Source organism: Chlamydotis macqueenii, chromosome 4 (genome assembly GCF_036417535.1).
Source record: "Chlamydotis macqueenii isolate bChlMac1 chromosome 4, bChlMac1.mat, whole genome shotgun sequence".
NCBI lineage: Eukaryota > Metazoa > Chordata > Aves > Otidiformes > Otididae > Chlamydotis > Chlamydotis macqueenii.
In genome coordinates, this window is record NC_141559.1 from 22966159 (window position 1) to 22986375 (window position 20217).

The 20217-nt window shown below is 39.6% G+C and overlaps 1 protein-coding gene across 1 annotated transcript in view; it reads right to left on the bottom strand.

The window, feature by feature from the left end:
• TECRL (trans-2,3-enoyl-CoA reductase like) overlaps positions 1–19973 on the bottom strand; it is a 72055-nt gene extending 52082 nt beyond the window's left edge. The window contains exons 1-2 of the mRNA XM_086747316.1: positions 19740–19973; positions 4483–4534 (exon numbers count right to left, since the gene is read on the bottom strand). Of these exons, the coding sequence (XP_086603442.1) occupies positions 4483–4534; positions 19740–19973 (286 nt within the window). The remainder of the gene's footprint in view (positions 1–4482; positions 4535–19739) is intronic.
• Positions 19974–20217: the final 244 nt, after the last annotated feature.

Consider the following 20217-nt stretch of genomic DNA (forward strand, 5'->3'; position numbering starts at 1 on the left):
GTTTTAGAGAGAAGGATGTTGTGCGGGACAGTGTCCACCAATGCTGTAACCTCATCAATAGAAGGCCACTACATCTGTTAGCTTAGATGGAGAGGCCTGCAATTTTAGAGCTGAAGGATTAGGAGTTAGTATTTTATTGGGACAGCTGGCAGCTTGTAATGTTCCTTATTCCTTGAGCACCTCATTCCCCTCTGCAGATCAGGATACTCTGCACATGATGTTTTCACTTCTCTCTTCAACTTCCCTTTTTCCTTCCACTCATCAGCAGGCTTCCTCCCATCTGCCCTTCCTTCCCTGCCTGCTTCTTCCACCTAGAGGGCAATTTCTGGCCTCCCTAAGCTCACTCTTCTGACTTCAAAGGGTAGCCCTAGTTGCATCCATGAGTTTGTTACTGAGATCTTATTTCCTCCTTTCCTTTCTGTTCTTCCTCTTCTTTCAAGAGCTTCTTCAGCAACTTTTGTCAAGTAACCTAGAAAATATTTAATAATCACTGACTCCATTATATTACCTGTTTTAGAGATATTTTATTTTAGATTTGTGATACTCGAATTAGCATTATTATTACAGTTTTTCATTTTCTATCTCTAAGATTTCCTCCCCCACTAGCCCAATATATTTTATGAAGACAAAAATAAATTAAAGGTGAAGAATTATTGCCAAGGACAAGAGCTTGAGAAGTTTTGCCTAAAAAGTATTTCTTTCCCAATTGAAAACATAGTCTTTATAGATAAAGAAAAAGCTGGATGTCTAACTCATTATAAGATACTGAGAAAATGGAACAGGAGGCTTCTGTGGAGGCTTCCAACCCTAACGATTCTGTGTTTCTCTGATTCTATTCCTTCTTATACACTTAGGTTTTGATTTGGATTCACCTCTGCCAGCTAGCCAAAGGAATGAGACAAAAATAGTAGTAAAGTCACCTAGTGCCCAGCAGCAATTTGATTGAGGCTTCTTTGGCCATACCTTAGTTGATACAGTGTGATGCCCAGGCACTCAGCTGCCACTCAATTTCAGGCAGAAAATACCAAGCAGTGGAAGTGTAGACATTTGTCCACAACATATTTATATTGTGGAACTCCTTCCCAGAGGATCTTGCTGAGGTCAAAATTGTAAGCAGGTTTAAAAAGGATTAGACAGATTCATGGTGAGCAGGTGTGATGTTTGCTATTAAGCATGATAGCCTGGATCTCACATCTGTTACAGAAAACCCCTGTGGAGCTGACGGCTTGAAGGCTGCAACAGGGAAACTGCTGTTCTGTGTTGACCTTGGTTGGTGATGCCAGTCCCTGCCAGGGGCAGTGGCTATAGTGATGAAGGACTGATTCAAAGCAGTGGTCTTCAGTCTGGAGAAAGCTTTTGAATTTCCATGGAAATGGTAGTTTATCTTGAATGGTTATTCTTCACTAAGAACTCAGAGATCCCTGGATCTCCAGTGGTAAAACTGGGATTACCTCCCTGAACTCAGTGCTGCAAAAAGGGTTGTTTCAGTATAGATAGTTTTGAAGTGAGGGCTGAAGAGTATTTTGGTACTTGTTCCTGGACTTCTAAGGATATATTCTGCCTTTTGCACAAATAGAGATTCAAACTAATGTTTGACTGACTTAAAAACTACTGAGCAGTAACATGTTTTGTGTCACTTGTATCCCATTTCTCTTATTTTAATGATTAACATCCTCCTGTGCTGCAATTCATAATTTAGTCTTTTTTCTTGAATCAGGCGGCAAGAACTGATTGGTGATAGAGATGATGCTTGGGAAATTGCTGAACAGGGGTTCCTCTCACTGAAGGGCTGACAAGATACCAGCTGAGAAGAAAGCTTAATTGCATGGGTGATCAAAGGAGAATGTATGAAGACAGGGAGACTGTAAGGGGGTGTACACAGGAGTGTGATTTAGCAAGAGATTATAGGGCAACATGTGAGCCTGGCATGCACAAAATGACAGAAATGAATACATGAGCTAATACAAAATAGCATTCTACCCAAAGGCATCCATGGATCAGCTTCAGCTACTTCTCAGCTCTTGCCTGAAAGAACTGTATTCTGTTAGCTGTCATCCTCCAAACTATACGAAGGAAAAAAAGGGAAGGTTTGTTCTTTGCAAGTGGGAAAGGAGGAGGAGGGGGGAACCTCATGAGACAACAACATCTATGTTGAACTGAAAAAGAGAGATCAAAGCAATGAGCTGAAGCGCGAAGAAAAGACACAAGACACTAATATGGTATACTCCCAGCAATGGGAGGAATTGACATAAAATACTGAGAACTGAAAAAAGCATTGAAGGCACATGCCAGCCTTTCCATGGGCTGTAAAATGCTGTTACTGTCAGAGTTATGGTTCATGATTTGTATTGTGCTTTGTTGTATTGCTTACTATCTTCTTTTATACTCAGCTCCACTTACATCACTGGGAGTATTTTAGGAGTAAGATACCTTGAAATATGAAATCAGGTGCCATTAAAATGGCTTATACACAGACTTGCACCATTTTAGCCCAAAATAATTAAAAACCTAATTACAGTTAAGTTGGCATAAACCTTCATGTCAGTGATCTTCAACTGATTTAAGCTGCATCAATATAAATCCAGTTTCAATTAATTTAAGAGAATCTGTGCAGAAATGCATAGCATTTCACAAAATTATGGGAGGACATACTCTTTATGAAAGATTAAAACTTATGCAGTCAGTCTTTTCATATTCATGTGAGTTTTTGAACTTTCACCTTTGCATTTTACAAGCCCTTACAGGGAGTAAAACCAAGTAGTTTTAGAGCAGTCAGGTCAACAGCCTTTTGCTTCATCAACTGAAACTTTGTGCAACCACAGAAGCCTTCAGCTTTAGTGTTTTAGAAAATTCTGAGGGTGGAGAAGTATTTACTCTACTACGAACTCAGAGTATTAGTGTCTGACTAAACTGGGTTTTTTTTGCAAAAGGCATCTGGCCTTTGGTTGAATACACTTTTTTATAAAAATAATGAAAGCCTAAGTAAGCATCTAAGATGCTTACTCAAACAGTAAACCATCCTGCCTCTTGGAACAAAATACTTAATTTCTTATTTGAGTTTCTCTGGCTTTCACTTCCAACCTTCAATTCTTGTTGCACCTTTTTTTTCTCAACTAAATACCTTTGCAGTTCTAAGAAGCCCAGTTCAAGTTAATAGGCCTTGCATAGACCTGCACATCTCAAATGTGGGTGACACTCAAGGTTACCAGTCCTCATCACAAGCAGTACCTTACTTCCCACAGTCAGGAATGGGATAAACATTTCTCAGCAGTCTAGGAGCAAGAGTAGCATAGTCAGGTTCTCTACAAACACAGATACAGCAGTATTCTAGCATTTCAGAACTCAAGGCACACTATACGCACATATACATCTTGTAGGTTTCAGGTTTATCCTAACCATTAAGGAACTGGACATGGCTGAGTCAGCTGAGAAGCCTGTCAGACTGCCTGTGTGATCACTCTGTAATTTATTCACTCTGCCCTTGAGTTCCCCACTACAGTAGTTGTTTGGTCTACGTGGTCTGTTTATGGCCAGCTTGAAGCAGTCTAATGTTATTAAAGCTTATCTAATATAACACTGGGAGGGTAAACACTGTTGTAGTCTTGAATTGGCATTGTGTAATGTTAAAAAGGGGGTAGAAATATATTGCCCCTCACGTGCTGGTGGTGATAAATTATGCAGTCCTCTCCTTCCAACCACATCCTGGGCTGCATCAAAAGAAGTATGGTCATCAGATTGAGGGAGGTGATTCTGCCCCTCTACTCTGCTCTCATGAGACTCCACCTGGAATACTGCATCCAACTCTGGAGCCCCTAGCATAAGAAGGACATGGACCAGTTGGAGAGGGTCCAGAGGAGGGCCACAAAGATGATAAAAGGGCTGGAGCACCTCTCTTATGAGGACAGGCTGAGAGAGTTGGGGCTGTTGAGCCTGGAGAAGAGGAGGCTCCAGGGAGACCTGATAGAGATCTTCCAGTACCTCAAGGGGGCCTACAAGAAAGATGGGGAAAAAATCTTCAGTAGGGCCTGTTGCAATAGAACAAGGGGTAATGGTTTTAAAATAGAGCGAGATAGGTCCAGATTAGATATTAGGCTTTTTTTTTTTTTTTTACAATGAGGGTGGTGGTACACTGGAACATACTGCTCAGAGATGTAGTTGATGCCCCATCCGTGGGACATTCAAGGCCAGGTTGGATGAAGCTCTGAGCAACCTGACCTAGTTGAAGATGTCCCTGCTCCTTGCAGGAGGGTTTGGAATAAATGACCTTTAAAGGTCCCTTTCAACCCAAACTACTCTATGATTCTATTCCAGCCTCTCACATCTGTGATAGCTACAGTAGAACCTGTGCAAACACTGCTCTTATTTAGCATTGGAGCTGTCAAGTCAGCTTTTGTGCAAGATTTCATGAAAAATAAATTTGACAATTTCTCCAAGCTGAAAGGCCTCTAACTATGCCTCCAGCCTGCTAGTTCTAGTACTTACATGCTTTGTGAAACTTGTGTTTCACATCAAGAAGGGTAGATGATGGAGGCACCTGGAAAAGAAAACAAAATGCATGCACATTAATTTTTCTGTCTTCTTCACACTGGGATCCCTTCTCCTTTCGTCTAATAAAGAGATGATTCAATTTGTCTGCAAGTTCCTTAGGCAATAAAGAAGCAAATCGGCAAATTTACTCTCACATGTTGATATGTTATTTGATCCACATTTGATATACACATTACGGCCAAACGAAGGGTAAAATCCCAAGGGTCAAGAAGGACAGCTGCTGGCCCTGCTTGAGGTAATAACAGCCCCCAAGATCAAACCAGTGGGACAACTTGAAGGGTTAGCTTTAAAGTTAGGTTCAAGCATGCTGGGGCACATCTCTTGGAGACATGCAAGCATCTTCCCGAGAGGCTGGTAACAAAAATGGCAGATTCTGTCGTTTCTGCCTGAAATTAATTTGTGTCTGCATGCTGTTGTTCATATGCACTGGAGCAATTCAGATGTCACAGTGTTAGATGGCAGTCTGGAGGCCTTTATGCTCTATTTTATTGTGTATATTGATAACACACTTTGTACAAAGTATGTGAGAAACACAGAATTTACTAGAGCAAAAGACTTAAAAGTACTTTGCATTTACAAGGAAAGGCAATGGAACACTTCAGGAAGCATTATATTGAGCCTGAGATTGAAGTGGCAAGAGGTCTGGTTTTAACAAGACCATTTCTTTGCAGTTCACATGATTTAATATGCTATATTGTTCATTTAGGCACAGAGACCGAACTGTGTCTTAACTATAGGGATTTGCTTTGGCTCTAGCAAGAGACCTCATTGCTGCAGTGAGACAGCAGAATGCAGAAAACCTCCTTCCCTGGAAACTTTAGGCAACTGCGCAGCACAGGCTAATGCCAGTATGAAGTGGTGGTGACATACAGCAGAATCTTGAGAAGCAGCAGAATTTCTTTGGGTTGAGGTAGAGAAACAGCCATTGCACCATTTTCCCTGGCTCACCTCATCACCTGGTTCACCCCATCTCCAGCTTCCCTCAGTCTAACCAGAATGCAGCAGTTTCCTGACATAGCCTCCTTGGCAGTTATGCAGGAACCCAACAGTTCTGCTCCACGGAAGCTTGTCTGTCTCTTCACACTTAAAGATTTCTGTGGGATTTGCTCGGCAATCCAATTCCTGTTTCATTGCATTAGTTAGAACTCACACACTTAAGCATCAATAGACTTACTGAGCCTTGCCTGGATCTTGGTGCCATCTTAACCTGTAGCCCCACTCCTAATGTGGTTAGTGATATTTATCTATCTGTTTTACTTATTAGTGATATTAGTGAATTGTGACTATAACCATGAAAAAAATAGAGAAGAAAATAAGAAATTCTGCTAGTAGAGATCAGTCAGCACCTTCACATAGGTTGTTTTGCTGAAAAGGCTGAGTTTGGAGAAATACTGATATAAGAAAATAAAATTACTGACTCAAAAGCAACAAATCAGTACAGAAATAAAAGTTTTGCTCTTACATAATTTGACACCCCACGCAAATATACAATATATGTGCCATTAGTGCTTAGGAGTAAGCCAACTTGTTTCCAGTAATAATATGATCAGGCAGAGAGCTCAATACAGATTTCAATGATTTAAAGCTGTAAAATTATACCTGTGCTAAATGGTATGTAAAGTTCAGATTTTTCCTAGCTTTTTCTTTGGGTTTAGATGAGAATGTTTTTCCGCAGTTACAGAGGGTTTACTGGGCATTGGAGAAGTCCCTATTTGCAGAAATTGCTGTAAGTGAACCTCTACTTAAGTGCTGACTTGTCTCTCTGATGCACCTCCTAAGGGATGCCAATTCCTACCCAAATGAAGGGCTGGGCTCCTTGAAACCAAGGATGTACCCTTTCCCCCTTCCGAACATCACCATGTCTGTGTTGGACCCAAACCATGCTGGGCCATGGAAAGGAGCATTGCCCTTGAAAATCCTGCTGCCAGCTGGGTCCCTTTTCTTCCTAGCTGCAAGGAACAATAGAACTGTCTTTCTCAGTTCAAAAAGGAAAAAAAATATTTTCTCTGTATTCATTGCACTTAAGCTATTCCACACAACACAACATCCAGTAGAACAGCACATCTCTCATAGTCTACGTGTGCCTTTTTCTTGTAATGTGTACAACCATTCTGGACATCAATACAGGAGACAGAGGTTTTTTAAATGTTTTCAAAACCTCTAAAAATATCTGAAATTGCTTTATCACACCTTGTTATCTCATACCTGTGACATCTGGAGTCCAGAACTTGTTAGATATGGATGCAAGTGCTGTTAGCTGGCAACAACTGTACAGCATACAAGACTACAAACCAAAATCTGTCATATGTCATAGCGCAGGGCAGGTGTGCAGGTTTTCACAGCTGGCTTTGCCAGCTCAAGGACAGGTCTTTTCCGATGTGATGGAAGATGATCTGGCTTTTTAAATACAGTATAAACTGCATTACTGCAGGGCCTGCATCCCTACAGGAGATCAGCATCTCACCATGCTGGGTTTTGGGAAAGAGTAGCCAGGACCAACTCATGCTCTGGAGAGCTAATCATCTGATTAAGTCAAGGGAAGCTGAAAGTCTGTTAAGCTTATCACACTCACCACAGACAGTACTGGCTCAAAACAGAGCCCGTGGTCCCTATCTCCTGCACTTCTGAGTATGTGTCAAGTTCATGGCACTGCTGCTTTCAATCAGTGCAAAATTTCCAATATGGCCCTTCTTAGCAACTTGACCTTTACATCCCTTTCTCATTTTTCAACCTGAATCTTTCAGTGCATTCTCCCCTCCAAATCCTGCTATGCCAGCCATGGGATTCATATAACCTTACTTTAGCTATCAAAAAATTAGTCTAAGCTTGTGGTTTAAGTCTACCTGTAGAACTATTCACATGTCTTAGGTATTTAAAAGTAACGTGCCTTCCAGGATCTGTGCTTACAATGACCTGCTGTGGCAGAGGAACCAGTGAGTATTTCCATGTGGTGTGATGTGAACCATTATACACTACGTCCCCTACATCCAAAGCTGGTGCTTCGACTGAAGCTGCAGCTAGGAGAAAATGTGCTCTGTACGACACCTATGAGACACCTTGCTCATTAGCAAGAGGACTGCTGTGCCTGAGTACATCCAAGCTGCTTTAGGCTGGTTTAGATCCTGCCAGCTCAGGCTCAGGCAGAGCACCTCCTTGGTTAGTTAGCCGCAGTCTGGCAGCTCTGTGTGGCATCACACTGTACGGTCTGCTTGTGCCCAGGAAAGGCCTGGAGCACACATCCAGCCAGGAGGGCAGAAAGAGATTTATTTTATGGGCCAGCTGGCTTAGAGAAGGACCCTTCAACTTAAGAGAAACTACACAGATTACAAGTTGAAAAATAACACAAATACCTTCCTCTTCAGAGTGGTCTATGACATAGAGGAATTGCAGTGTCCTTTCCCAGGCAGAACAATGAGGCTATAGCTACAAAAGAATAAAATACATTTTTTATGATCTTGATAATTCTGTGTCCTTTTTTTTAAAGACCTAATAAAACAACTAGTGAAGGTATAGTTTCTAATATTGATCAATGTGAAGATGCATGCTGAGACATCAGCTTACTACTAAGAGCATCCTCTTTGTAGACCATTAATTCTCTTTTGTTCTTTTCCTTGTATATCAATATGACCTAAATTGTAAGGACTGGAACAGCATCTGCCCTTATTACCCTTTATGCTAACTAAATAAAACACCCTGGAACATTTCTCTGTAATTATTGGTCTTACTCTCCTTTTATTCTTTTAAATTATTTCTGAAAGTGTTATAACCTTACTCTTCCTCTGTTTTAGCACTTTTCAAATACACAAATCAAAAAATAGAGTGAAAGACCATCCTTAGTTTATTTAAAGCAAGATGGATTTCATCATAAAAACACCTCTTACTTGGCACATACCTTATATGTATGATGGTCAAGCTAGTTTTCCCTACAACTTCTTAACTCACAGTCTAATATCAGATTTCAAATATAGTTAACTTTCTAGTAAGTTATAATGTGTAAGGTTCAAGACTACTTTTTCTTCATTAAAAAATATTATGAAGAAATGCAGATTTTACAAGTGTGGGTTGCATTAATTACACTTTTCATTCAGAAAAGGATGATTTAAAAACCTCAAATCCTGTTTTTCCTATACCTTCATAGCAAAACTACTTTTCCATTCAAGGCACCTTTTCATTTTTTAGTATCAATGAGAATTTGAATAATATAATTTTATAAAATAAGTGATCTTTCATTCAACTTTTCCCTTTGAATATTTTTTATTTGTGACATGTCAGTACTACTGCACTGCTGAGTCACCTACTTTCTAACAGGCAGTCATTTTTCATAATTGCAGTAATTTGGAAATTCTGACTTTCCAGTTGCTCATTAACCACAGATCTTCAGCCAGGGTAAATTTGTTCAAAAGAGTGATATCAGCTTGTTGCAGCTGAGGATGTGGCCCCAAAACAGATAACCAGCTGGGAAAGCCAGGTAATTTCCAAATTCAGCACTCAACAAACACTTCATAATGCTTTTGCATCCTGTTCTTGCTTTTGGACCATGCTGTATTATTAGAAATCGTCATCATTTCATAGAAGAATCAGGAAAACACCTTTCGAATTGATCTCCTTTTTTTTTTTTTGTGAATTTGGCTTCTAGATCAGATTACATTTTCTTATTGTTAATTTTCAAAGACAGTATTGAAAATTGAGTACTGTTTTACTGTAACCTCCCTCAGCATGTCCCACACTGCTCTCTTGTTCTCTTGATGAACTGGTGTGCTGGTCATGTCCAAAGATATATAAATAGATGAGCTCACCGTGGAAATGACATAGAAATAACTACATATAGATACAGTTGTCAGCAACTACACAAAGACTTTTTATAGAATTTAATATTTTACTTAGCGGACTGCAGTGAGCTGCCTACCAAACAGCTAGCTCTGATGTCAAGCCAGTCTTTCAAAAAACTGCAGATATTCAGAACTAGCTCAGATATTCAGGTTTTAGCTCAAGTCGGTTCCAGTATACACAAGTAGAGGGCTGTATTGCTTACCAATCTCCTAGATTATTATGTGGTCACATGAACTTTGGCATATGAGATAATCCAACTGACTAATATTTCCAGTGACTATGGGTCAAATTATCTAAGAATACACATAGCCACATGCTTGCTGGGTGCAGTCATGTCAATTTACACTACCCAGGTTTGTCTTTAAAGATATTATATCGTTTTTGTACTGCTAGCTGGGTGCTTACGCAAAAAGAATTCTCTCCCTTTGCAAGAAATTTTCGGAAAAAGTGCCAGACACCAGAAAGAACTTTTTTCCCCATCTGCTAAAAATGAGAGTGGAAGTAAAGAGAATGCAATCCATTAGCAGACAGAAGTCTTTCAGGCCATATCTCAACGTACAGAATTCCTTACGTTCACATATTTCTGAACAAATCTGACTAGAACTGGTACACCTCCATGCCTTCTGACCTTTTGTCAAAGGGAACTGAGTAAGGTTGCTGTATTCATCTTGAGAGCTTGACAGCAGAATCAATCAGAAAGCATCTGTCACAACACTTTTCTACCAAGGAAATGGAATTGTTCTGACAAAACTCTGGATGTGTAATTTGTATTGACTTTAACTTTTTAAAAATAAATAGAATTTAAAAAAAAAAAACTGGCTTCAGGAACATGCTGAAAAATAATTTTGTTGTATTTTTTCATTTCTTTTTATTTCTCACTGATATGGAAGTTCCATTACTTTTGCATTATTTTATAGCACATCAATCACGATAGTGTAAAATAATATAACACATGGCTCCCATGCCATGAAAAATAACCCAATAGGAAATAATATTCAAATAAATGTACTTGTAAATTGTAAAATAAATTCCATTTGCACTTAAATATTTATTGTGACGTAACAAATTGAACTATTCCAAAATTAATTTGCAACACAATCTTTCCCAAATTCTACCTCATCAAAAATTCAAGACTCTTTTTTTTTTCCACTCTAATTTGCAAAGGAAACAACATTTGAGACATGCACTTAAAAAAACCAAAAAACCATAACTAATTTTGACCAATTCTTCTCAGGAAGAAAGTAAGATTTAGGATTTTGTTTGCATTTTAATTGCCAGTCCTAGCACAGACGAAGCATGTAGCTTAGCTGTGAAATCTCTCTGAATTTGTCTTCCCTTTTCTATCAAATGGCTGTAGAGGTTTATGTTTGCTTTTTTATACTTATGCAGACCGATAACATCTAAAATCAAGCAGTGCACCCAAGAAACTGAACCAGTACTTAGCACTGGTATTTTGGGGACTGTATGAAAACAAAAAGCAAGAGTGAGATCAACAAACTCAAAAGAAAAGTCACAGGAGAATAGGTACTGGCAAAACAAATGGTTCTATGAGTAGCAGGCCTTATTTCTACCAATAAAGGACCTCAAAGCCTTTTCCAATTGCCCCATGTCACCTCCCTGCATCCTATGATGTTTCCACTGGGCAAGAAACGGGCTGTTTTACTGCCACGCACTTGCTGATTGCCTAGTCAGAATGTACACGTTGAGCTGACAGCTGGCTACTGGCCTGTAAAAGGAGTGAAGGCTGCAGTCTGCCTGTGCTCCCTGCTCTGAAATGCTATGCTGCCGAGCCACCAGCTTCCATTAGACAAGCAGGAGCCAAGTAAACTTTTTAGCCTCTTTTTTTTTTTTTTTTTTTTTTCTCCTCTATTTCAGGTGTATTTAAACTTGGCCAGTACGTCCAGAGTTATGTTGGGGAGAGCAGCCAGGGAAAGTCGGAGAGACAGCCAACCAGCGTTGGTCCATAAGAAGAAGCAGAAGAAGCTAAGAAGCAGAAAGGAACAGGAAATAAGGGTGATACATAAAAACAATTAGACATTATCAGATCAATTAGAAATCTAAATACTTTTCACAATACCAAGTACAATGAAGAGATTCTTAGTGTACTTCTGTGTTCTGGTTTTGTTAGTGAGGGGGGCCTAAGGTGATAGCTTCTGTAGGAAACTGCTAGAAGTCGCTCCCCTTTGTTTAGTGGACTCGGCCAGGCCTAGGGCGGACCCGCTGCTGGCCAAGGCCAAGCCAATTGGTAGCAGAATGTCCCATGATAACGCCTCTGCGATAACGTATTTAAGTAGGGGAAAACAGGAAAAAAAAAGGAGAAGATGTGAAGCAGCTGAGCGGGGGGGCAGAGAGGGGGAGGCGCGAGCCTTGTGGGCCTTGCAGGTCTTACCCTCTGGCCTCCTGCCTGGCAGCCGACTGGGCCCGACTCGGTCCAGCCCGGCTGCAAGAAGTGGAGAGGAGATGAGAAGTGAATAAGATGTAAAAAGGATCCTGAGAGGCATCTGCCAGCCTGTTGTAAGGAACGGCTGCAGACGCCAAGGTCAGTGAAGAAGGAGGGGGAGGAGTAACGCGGCTCCTGGCCAAGATTCCTCTGCAACTCGTGGTGAAGACCATGGTGGAGCGGGTTGTCCCCCTGCAGCCCATGGAGGTCCACGGAGGGGCAGAGATCCACCTGCAGCCCGTGGAGGACCCCACGCCGGAGCAGGTGGAGGCCTGAAGGAGGCTGTGGCCCGTGGAGGGCCCGCTGGGACAGCTGTTCTAGAGGGACTGCACCCCGTGGAAAAGATGACCCACGTCGGAGCAGTTTCACGAAGGACTGTGGCCCGTGGGAGGGACCCCACGATGGAGCAGAGGAGGAATGCGAGGAGTTCTTCCCCTGGCGATGATACAGCGGCGTAAAACAACGCGTGATGAACTGACCGCGACCCCCATTCCCTTTTCCGCCCTCCCCCGTGCCGCTCGGGAGGGGAGGTAGTATAGATAACGTTAAGCCCGGGAAGAGGGAGGGTGGGGGGAGCGAGAGAGAGACTGCGTAGTCTGGTCCCGATCGGGGCTGAACTACGACATTCTGGTACAGATTCTCTGACTGTCACAATTTGTTCTCTTGTAGCACAAGAGCTGCTATTTCCTGTTTAAAAAGGAAAGCTTGCATTTTAAGGACTTTTAAAAATCCAAAATCGTTTAAATGTAAGCAGATATCTTATAATGATAGCATTAATATATACTGCTAGATACTTATATATCCATTACTACATGGCTCAGGTATTTGTGAAGAATCACAGGTCTGATTTCAGAAAGAACCTGAAGCATATTCTGATGGACCAATAAATCAGGGGCAGGAGTATTTTAATGCTACAATAATGCCTACATGAGATGCCATTATACACCTAAATTTCCATCGTAGATTGTGCTGATTAACTATTAGAGTAATAAAACACCTACTGTTCCCTATGGTCTTATATTGCTCCAGTACATTCACAATTTGCAATGATCTGTGAATTATCTTTGATGCAATAAGGGAAATGTGCACTTGGGGTAAAATATCATAACTTCATTGGGAAAGAGGACATTTTCACACTGACTGTGAATCTATCTCTACAGATACACTTCTGGCAATATTCACTGCTCAGGTAGCATAGCTTTTACTGTTGGCCAGAATGGCTTATGTTCATGAAGAGCTGGAGCACCATCGTGTCTCAAGAATTTATTTTCTTGTTTTCACTGAACTTTGAATCAAGCTTTAATTTTTTTAATCATTTATTGTATTTCACTCTTTCTTTCTTCCCCCTAGGCTTAAACTTTTCTATCTAGAATAAGAGATGTATAAAACCTAGAATTTAAAGGCACCTCTAAGCTTTGAGCATTAGTATCAGCTGAAGCATTAGCTTTCTGTAGTAGCTTCTGTAATTCTTTAAATTATCCATTTACGAATACTAAATACTCTAAATACTCCAAAGTTACCAGGTTCTCCCCTTCCTAGTGTTTCTCTTCAAAGGCCATTTCCCCAGATATTCCATTTTAAAAGCCATTCTGAAGCAAGATTAGTGACAGCAAAGAGAAAGCAGAAATTAATACATCTAGTTGCCTCTTTTCATCTGAAACTATCTGTAGCTATATTCACTTTAAAATGATGTGAATTTCTAGAAGAGGAGGAAGAAATGAGTGTAATGCATTGCTTCAACAGAATTTGAATGTATTTACCTACTTTACCAAGTGTAATTAATAACTGAGGAAGAAAATAATACTGTCATCACCTCCAGCACTGGGGAGTAGGCACAAGATTCTAAGATTCAATTCTTACAGGCAAGAAAATGCATAGACTTCATAGCGTGTTTGTAAATGTTGTGTATTTTCTTGCAGTGCCTCCCAGCAGAGATGAGATCCCTGTTGTGCTGGATGCTGTGAAAACATACAGTAAAAGACACAAGACACTATGAAATCCTCCTTCCAAAAGGAAGTAAAAAAGAGGACTTTGACAGTGATGATCCTACATCCAGCTAGTTTTGTGTCTGTGATCCTTCACCCATATTGCTGTGGGAATCCTTAGTTTCTGGGACTCAGCATCAACCTGTGGTCTTCCCATGGAAACTCCCTCCTTTGACATAGCTGGTTATAAAATCCCTTTGGGTATCTTTGGCATCAGAGGCAGGACATCTCTTATGACAGATTACTTGAGTGATAAAAATGATGATCTTAAAACTCCTATGCATGAAATGAGGCCCCTGTGGAAAAGCACAGTTTCTGCTCATTCTTGACAAGTAAGAATATAGAGTCCTGTGAAGTGAAATATTATAATTTCAAGATTTACAGGGAAAAAAGACTATACAAGGCAATGAAAATTTTAATTTCTTTCCTGGGAAAGGACTTATATACTGTACTTCCCTAGAATGAGGCAATTGAGGAGAGTCTGATGTAAAAGGCAATGTTCTGGTACTGCAAAGAGTGCCTTTGCAGAGTTTCATTGCTTACTTTAATGATTGCATTTGCTCACCTAAAATGAATGTGGTACGTCTAACCTCCAAGTCATGATGTGAGAAGTTATTTTTATTTGCTAGAGATGACTACGCAAAAGAGAGCTGGTGATGACTATTCTTCTTGGCTGTTCACTTTCTGTAGCAGAGCTGTAACCCACAGGTGAGGGTAATAGATTCCTAGTACTGGAGACACCATTTCTGCATGTATCTGATTTTGCTGTCATGCCAGTGTATCGTTAAGCCAGAGCATGCAGATACAATGGCACTATTGGTTTAGATTCTTTACAAACAAAATTGCTTGTGAACTCCTGCAGAGACAGACAAGCCTTTCAGAGTAATCAGAATAAGCCCTAATTCATATTTGGCAAAAGATGTAGTAATACATATAATGTGTAATATTTAACAGCAAGATGAGTTGTATATATAAGTGACTGGATTGATGCATATACTTGTGCTATGCTGGGCATGACAAAAATGTGTAAAAAAGGACCCTATGCAAGGATCCTTTAACTTAAGAAAAATCACAGTGTTCACATGACTTTCACTGTTGGTATTACAGAGCATGTCTACACTCACTAATATATAGTTAAATGTTCCCACAGTGTGTATCGTTAATCACAAACATTTCGCTATCAGTAACCAGATTTTCCAAAGAGACTTCAGTGGGAGAGGGCACTGGGTGCATGAAGGGCTGCTTTAAGGAACAGTAGGAAAGTAGCTTCCATCATCTTTGCAGCACATCAAGAAAAGAGACTCTTTCCTGCACACCTTAGGAAGCAAGCTGTCTTCTGTAGGCCTTAAAAAGTTTACTGGAAAGGAGGGCCACTGCGTAGCAGCCAAAACCTGAGTTTGCACCTCTGCTTATAGCATAACTTGCAAAATCATGTAGCATAAAACTACTGAGCTCTAAGGCTTTTGATGGGAAAAAGCTTTCTTTGCTGGTTTCCCTAAAGGTGATTTATTCTGTAAAAAGTATATTGTTTAACACTTTCTGCCTTAAAAGCAACTCATGCAAAATTAATTGCATTGCACTATGTTTATGGGAAAATAGATTTTACTACAAGTTAATTTGAAGGAAAAAAAAATTATACAATGAATGCTGTAACAGAAACAGTTATGAGTTGCCTTAACAGCATTTATAAAATAAATCACTACACATCGATAACTTTAAAAGTAAGCTGCGTCAGGCTTTTGGAATAATACACAAGTAAAACAGTTTTTGAGTAGCTATGTATTTTTCATAAGTTGTGGCTGACAATGAAAAATGTGGATTATTTGTTAAAAAAGGCAAAAGGGAGTTTTTTCTTTCATTTTTAAGACTTGATGAATTTGCATTTCTGTTGTTTTCTGTAGCTTTTTGGATGTAATATGGGAGCTAAAATCCTTAGACATTTTGAGACTATTGAAAATATTTCCAACAAGAAATCACTGCTCTTCACAGACAAACAGGAATTGTGAGGAAAAAGGGGACTTATGATCATCTAGGCTCATCTGCTGTTTCACAATGGCCAAATAAGAGATCTATTCCTTGCTGAATACTTGAGCACTCCTCGAGCAAGAAACCTGTACAACTCATGTTTCAACTGCAGAACATCTTTAAAAAATGCAGTATTGATTTGAGTGTTGAAGAGACTGAATATTCACCAAGATGCCCATCTTTTACTTATCACCCCTTGATTGACTGTCAAAATATGGGCCAAATTTCTTGGCTAAATTTGCCTGACTGTGGTTTTCAGTCCCCAGGTCTTGTAAGGCTTAGGTAAACACGTTTAGGCCTGCCTAGGTAAGCACCTTTCTGTTCTGAGAAATCCTGTCCCAGACCATAGAGGGATCTCAGGTCAGGCATGATGCTCTGAGTACAGCTGAGCCATGCTCTGCATGAGGACACCAGCTACCTCCCTGGGGACCAGGGAAGGAAGGAAGACCCAGGACTCCATTATTCAAACTTGACCCGCACACCTGGACTGTTGGTCTCTCGCGGGCTGTGCGCAGAGCAGGAGGCCACTGATACATCTCCTCGAAACTGCAGGGCCTTTTGTCTCCCTCCTGCCGTCACATCAGAGTGTGGATACCTCTGGTCACATAAGTGCAGTCCCAGTGTAGCTCCTCTGAGTATTTATATACTGCTTTTAAGGACAGATGGACAGGGTGATAGTGTAGGTTTAAATTAGTTTTCCCTTCTAAAAGATTTTTGAAGTCTTTTTCCAACTGTCCAAAGTAGCCACCTTTTGTCTATAAATTGCTGGTGCCTGCTATCCTGCCAGAAGTAGTTTGGTGACATTTTGTCGCATAACGGGAAAAAAAAATTTGGGACAGGTTTGTGTTTCCTCCCTTCTCACTCCATCCTCAAAATGTGAAGCCTCTTCTCCAAGACATCTAACTTCAGAATGAATTTCTATACCCAAAGCAAATCTGGGGAAAAGATCTCACCCTGCTATTATTGTATTTTAAACTCTTTAAGTAACTCTCTGGAAAAGCTCATGGGCACCAAACTGCTTCCATAATGTCATATCCACAGCAGAGAAAGTCCCCAGAGTAGATTGACAATATTAAATAAAAGGAATGGTACTCCTATAAAGAATTTCATGTTGAAAGTACGCATGTGCAAAATGAGCTACCAGTGTTGCTGTCTCTCGTGAATTTATTTCAACTTTTGCAAGATTAGGGATTTTTCTTCAAGACTCAGCTCCTGGAGGGGATGACTGGGTTTTTCCTCTTCTACTACTTTATTTCAGTAATTTTTTTTTCTGCCTTTCCTGACTGTGGAAAAGCCTGCAGTACAATGTGAATGTACCTTACAGGCTTAAAACCCAGGCAAACATGTATTTATTCTGTTCCTTTAAAGCAATCTTAAAGACAATCAAGACCTTATAGTGACCATTCAGTTCACTTAATATAAGTGATTGATCCTTCCTCAAAGTACAAGATGGTTAAGAAAGCCAAAGGAAATAATGTTAGTTTCATTTTACAGATGGAGAATTAATTCACAGTTTCTTATGCTGGATCCAAAGCCTAATGATGTCAATTAATTGCTTGAGATCACACAGCTGAACATACCTCTTCTAAACCTCTGACACTGCATGGAGAGCACAAGACATCTTTTCTTTCTAAATATCAAAACTAGTTAGATGTATCATCATTTTGCAGACTTTACGAAGCTCCCACTGATCTGAATAGGATTCATATGCCTATGCAAGAGTTCATAGAAACTCACCCTCTGGAAGCAGCGACCAGTATTTAACTACATAGCATTAATAATCTAATCACTATGCCTGAATTTTTACTGAATTTTATTAATCTGCCTGAATTTTATTAATCTGAGAATATGATGAATGTATTTGCTAAATCATAATAGTCAAAACTACTAACAATATGCAATAAGAGTGAAAATACATACATTTTAAAATCTGTGGTTCCTGGTCTCCCCTATTATAATTCTTGACAAGTAATAATTACAATGCAGCCCCAAGAAATGAAGCTAATCATAATTGTTTTACAAACAGAAAACAGGCATTAGAAGTGTCATGTTGGGTCTGTATCAATGTTATATTTAATTAAGCAGAAGATTATGCATAATCCAGTAAAATGGTCTCCTGTTTCTCTAATAACCAACTGAAATGAGGTTCACCAATATGAACAAGTGTTCAACAGAAGTAGGAAACTAAACTTCAGTACTTTCCAGGTTACCTTAGGAAGGGATTATCACAGCAAATTAAGGGATTTAGACAGTCAGGTGAATATGTATTCAAAACCCAAATTCTTTAGGCAATCTTGGAATATCAGCCTTGCACTATACTTCCACCAATCCCTTGGTACTGTTTAAAAAAAAAAAAAATTAAATTAAAAAAAGCGCCCATGCTTCTGGCCATGACCATGTAAATTGAACATAGATTCCTGAGCAAACACTTTCATTTTACAATTGTTATTGCACCTCTGTGTGTATTGTACCTCTATATAGAGAGTACTTCACAATCACCACCCATAAGTCTCTTCCTACCACTACAAGGAAACAGTTCATGGTTTGGAGAAGATGTAGAAAATGTTCAGGCTCATCAAAATTCAGAATAAAGATCAAAACGCAGGTCTGCTATTGTCCCAGCAGACTACAGTTCTTCTACGCATCATGTAAGGATTCCTGAAATGTGACTCCACCTAATTCTGTTTCTGTTAATATATTTATTTTAATGACACTATAGGAAAGCTTGAGATAAGAAACAGATTCTGTCTTTTTGGATTGAAACCTTGTTCAGTGTATTCAGTATTTAGATAACACTTTTTAATAACTGCATAAATATCACTTAGTAAATTAAATAATGCAAACATTGTCATTACTGTTGGTATTAATAGTCACCATATTTGTTTGGCTATTTTGTACGTTTCCCTTTGGCTAGATTAAAAAAAATCTCAGAAAACATTTTGCCACATTAAAAATGAACAAATGAGACACTTACCTTTAACTAGGCATACAAATTGAAAAAACACCATTTAAGCAATCAAGAACACTAAAAATCTGGTAGTATTCCACCCTGCATATTTCAAAGGCATTAAATTAAATATTTGAAGCAAACTTATCCACCAATTGCAGCTGTTGCCAGTGAGGATAAGAGATTTTTTTATCTTTATTTTTTTCTTCTAGCAAAACAGTAAGTGCCAAAACTCTACTATGTTATTGAAAAATCCTACAGACTAAATAGATTAGGATTCTCATTTTCATGGCACACAAGAGACCAGCTCTTCTGCTGAGGGACAGTGAATCACAAAAACTGTGATGAAAATATTTATGAAGCATTTTTTCAGCTGTTGTTTCCTGAATTGTAAACTTTCTTCCTACCCAGTCCTCTCACCCTACTTACACAATTTGCCTGTAGTTTTTATTTTTTATTCACATTATTTTTTTTAAAAACCCTCTTTTAACTAAGACGCTTTAAAAAAAAAAAACCTAAAAAAACCCCCTAAAAATTGCCAGGTTCCTGCCCAATCTGATAAGTAAGGCGCAGCTGAGTATGTTTAGATACCAACAAGAACCCACAGCATTGCAGAGATGCTGAGCTTTACAAATGTGTTAAAATTGAATATCCATTCTGAAGTAGACGTTTAAGTATCAGGCTCTGAAATAAACACTAAATGTCAAGAGACAGCCTAAGGACATATCTTGAATCCACAGAGCAGCCAGAAAGTCTAAAAGAAACCAATGTTGGATTATTTGTGACAATCCTGGAGAAAAACAGATAAGGATTGTGACTAATTAGAAGTTCTGAGTATCCCTCACAGAAAAGGATGAAAATATTTCTGTTACAAAATAAGACCACAACAGAGTGAAAACAGAGTACCTGAACAGACACCTTGTGAACCAGGCACATCTCCAGCATGCTGGAATAATACACTCACCTTATCTACAATGCAGATCTGCTTCTTGCTTTGCACATCAAGAATTTCCACTTCAAAGTAAGTGATTTTTGAATGTTTGAGCACTGGTGGTGATTTGAGATGGCCAGCAGAGAGCACAAGCTGAGAGAAGTTGAAAAAAGAACGTGTGTCATTGTGGGACATGGACAGAGCTCCTCCATGAGCTGCAAGATCCCTCTTGTGTTCTGAAGCACTGGGTTTCTGCCTTCTGTGCATGGTGTGACCCAGCAGTAGCGATCGTCATATCAACAGAGGACAGTTCCAGGGGGAAAATGTTTCCTCCCTGCATCAGTTAAATACAATCACAGACTGATGAGACACAAAAGGTCAAGTGGTGTTCCATTTTAAGAGTACTGTCTTACTTAGTGGGAGTGAAAACGATGACTCTGTAATCCATGTCTATATTTAACCTGCTATTGTGATGTGCTGTATTGCTGCTTCTTTGGTTTTTCATTTTATT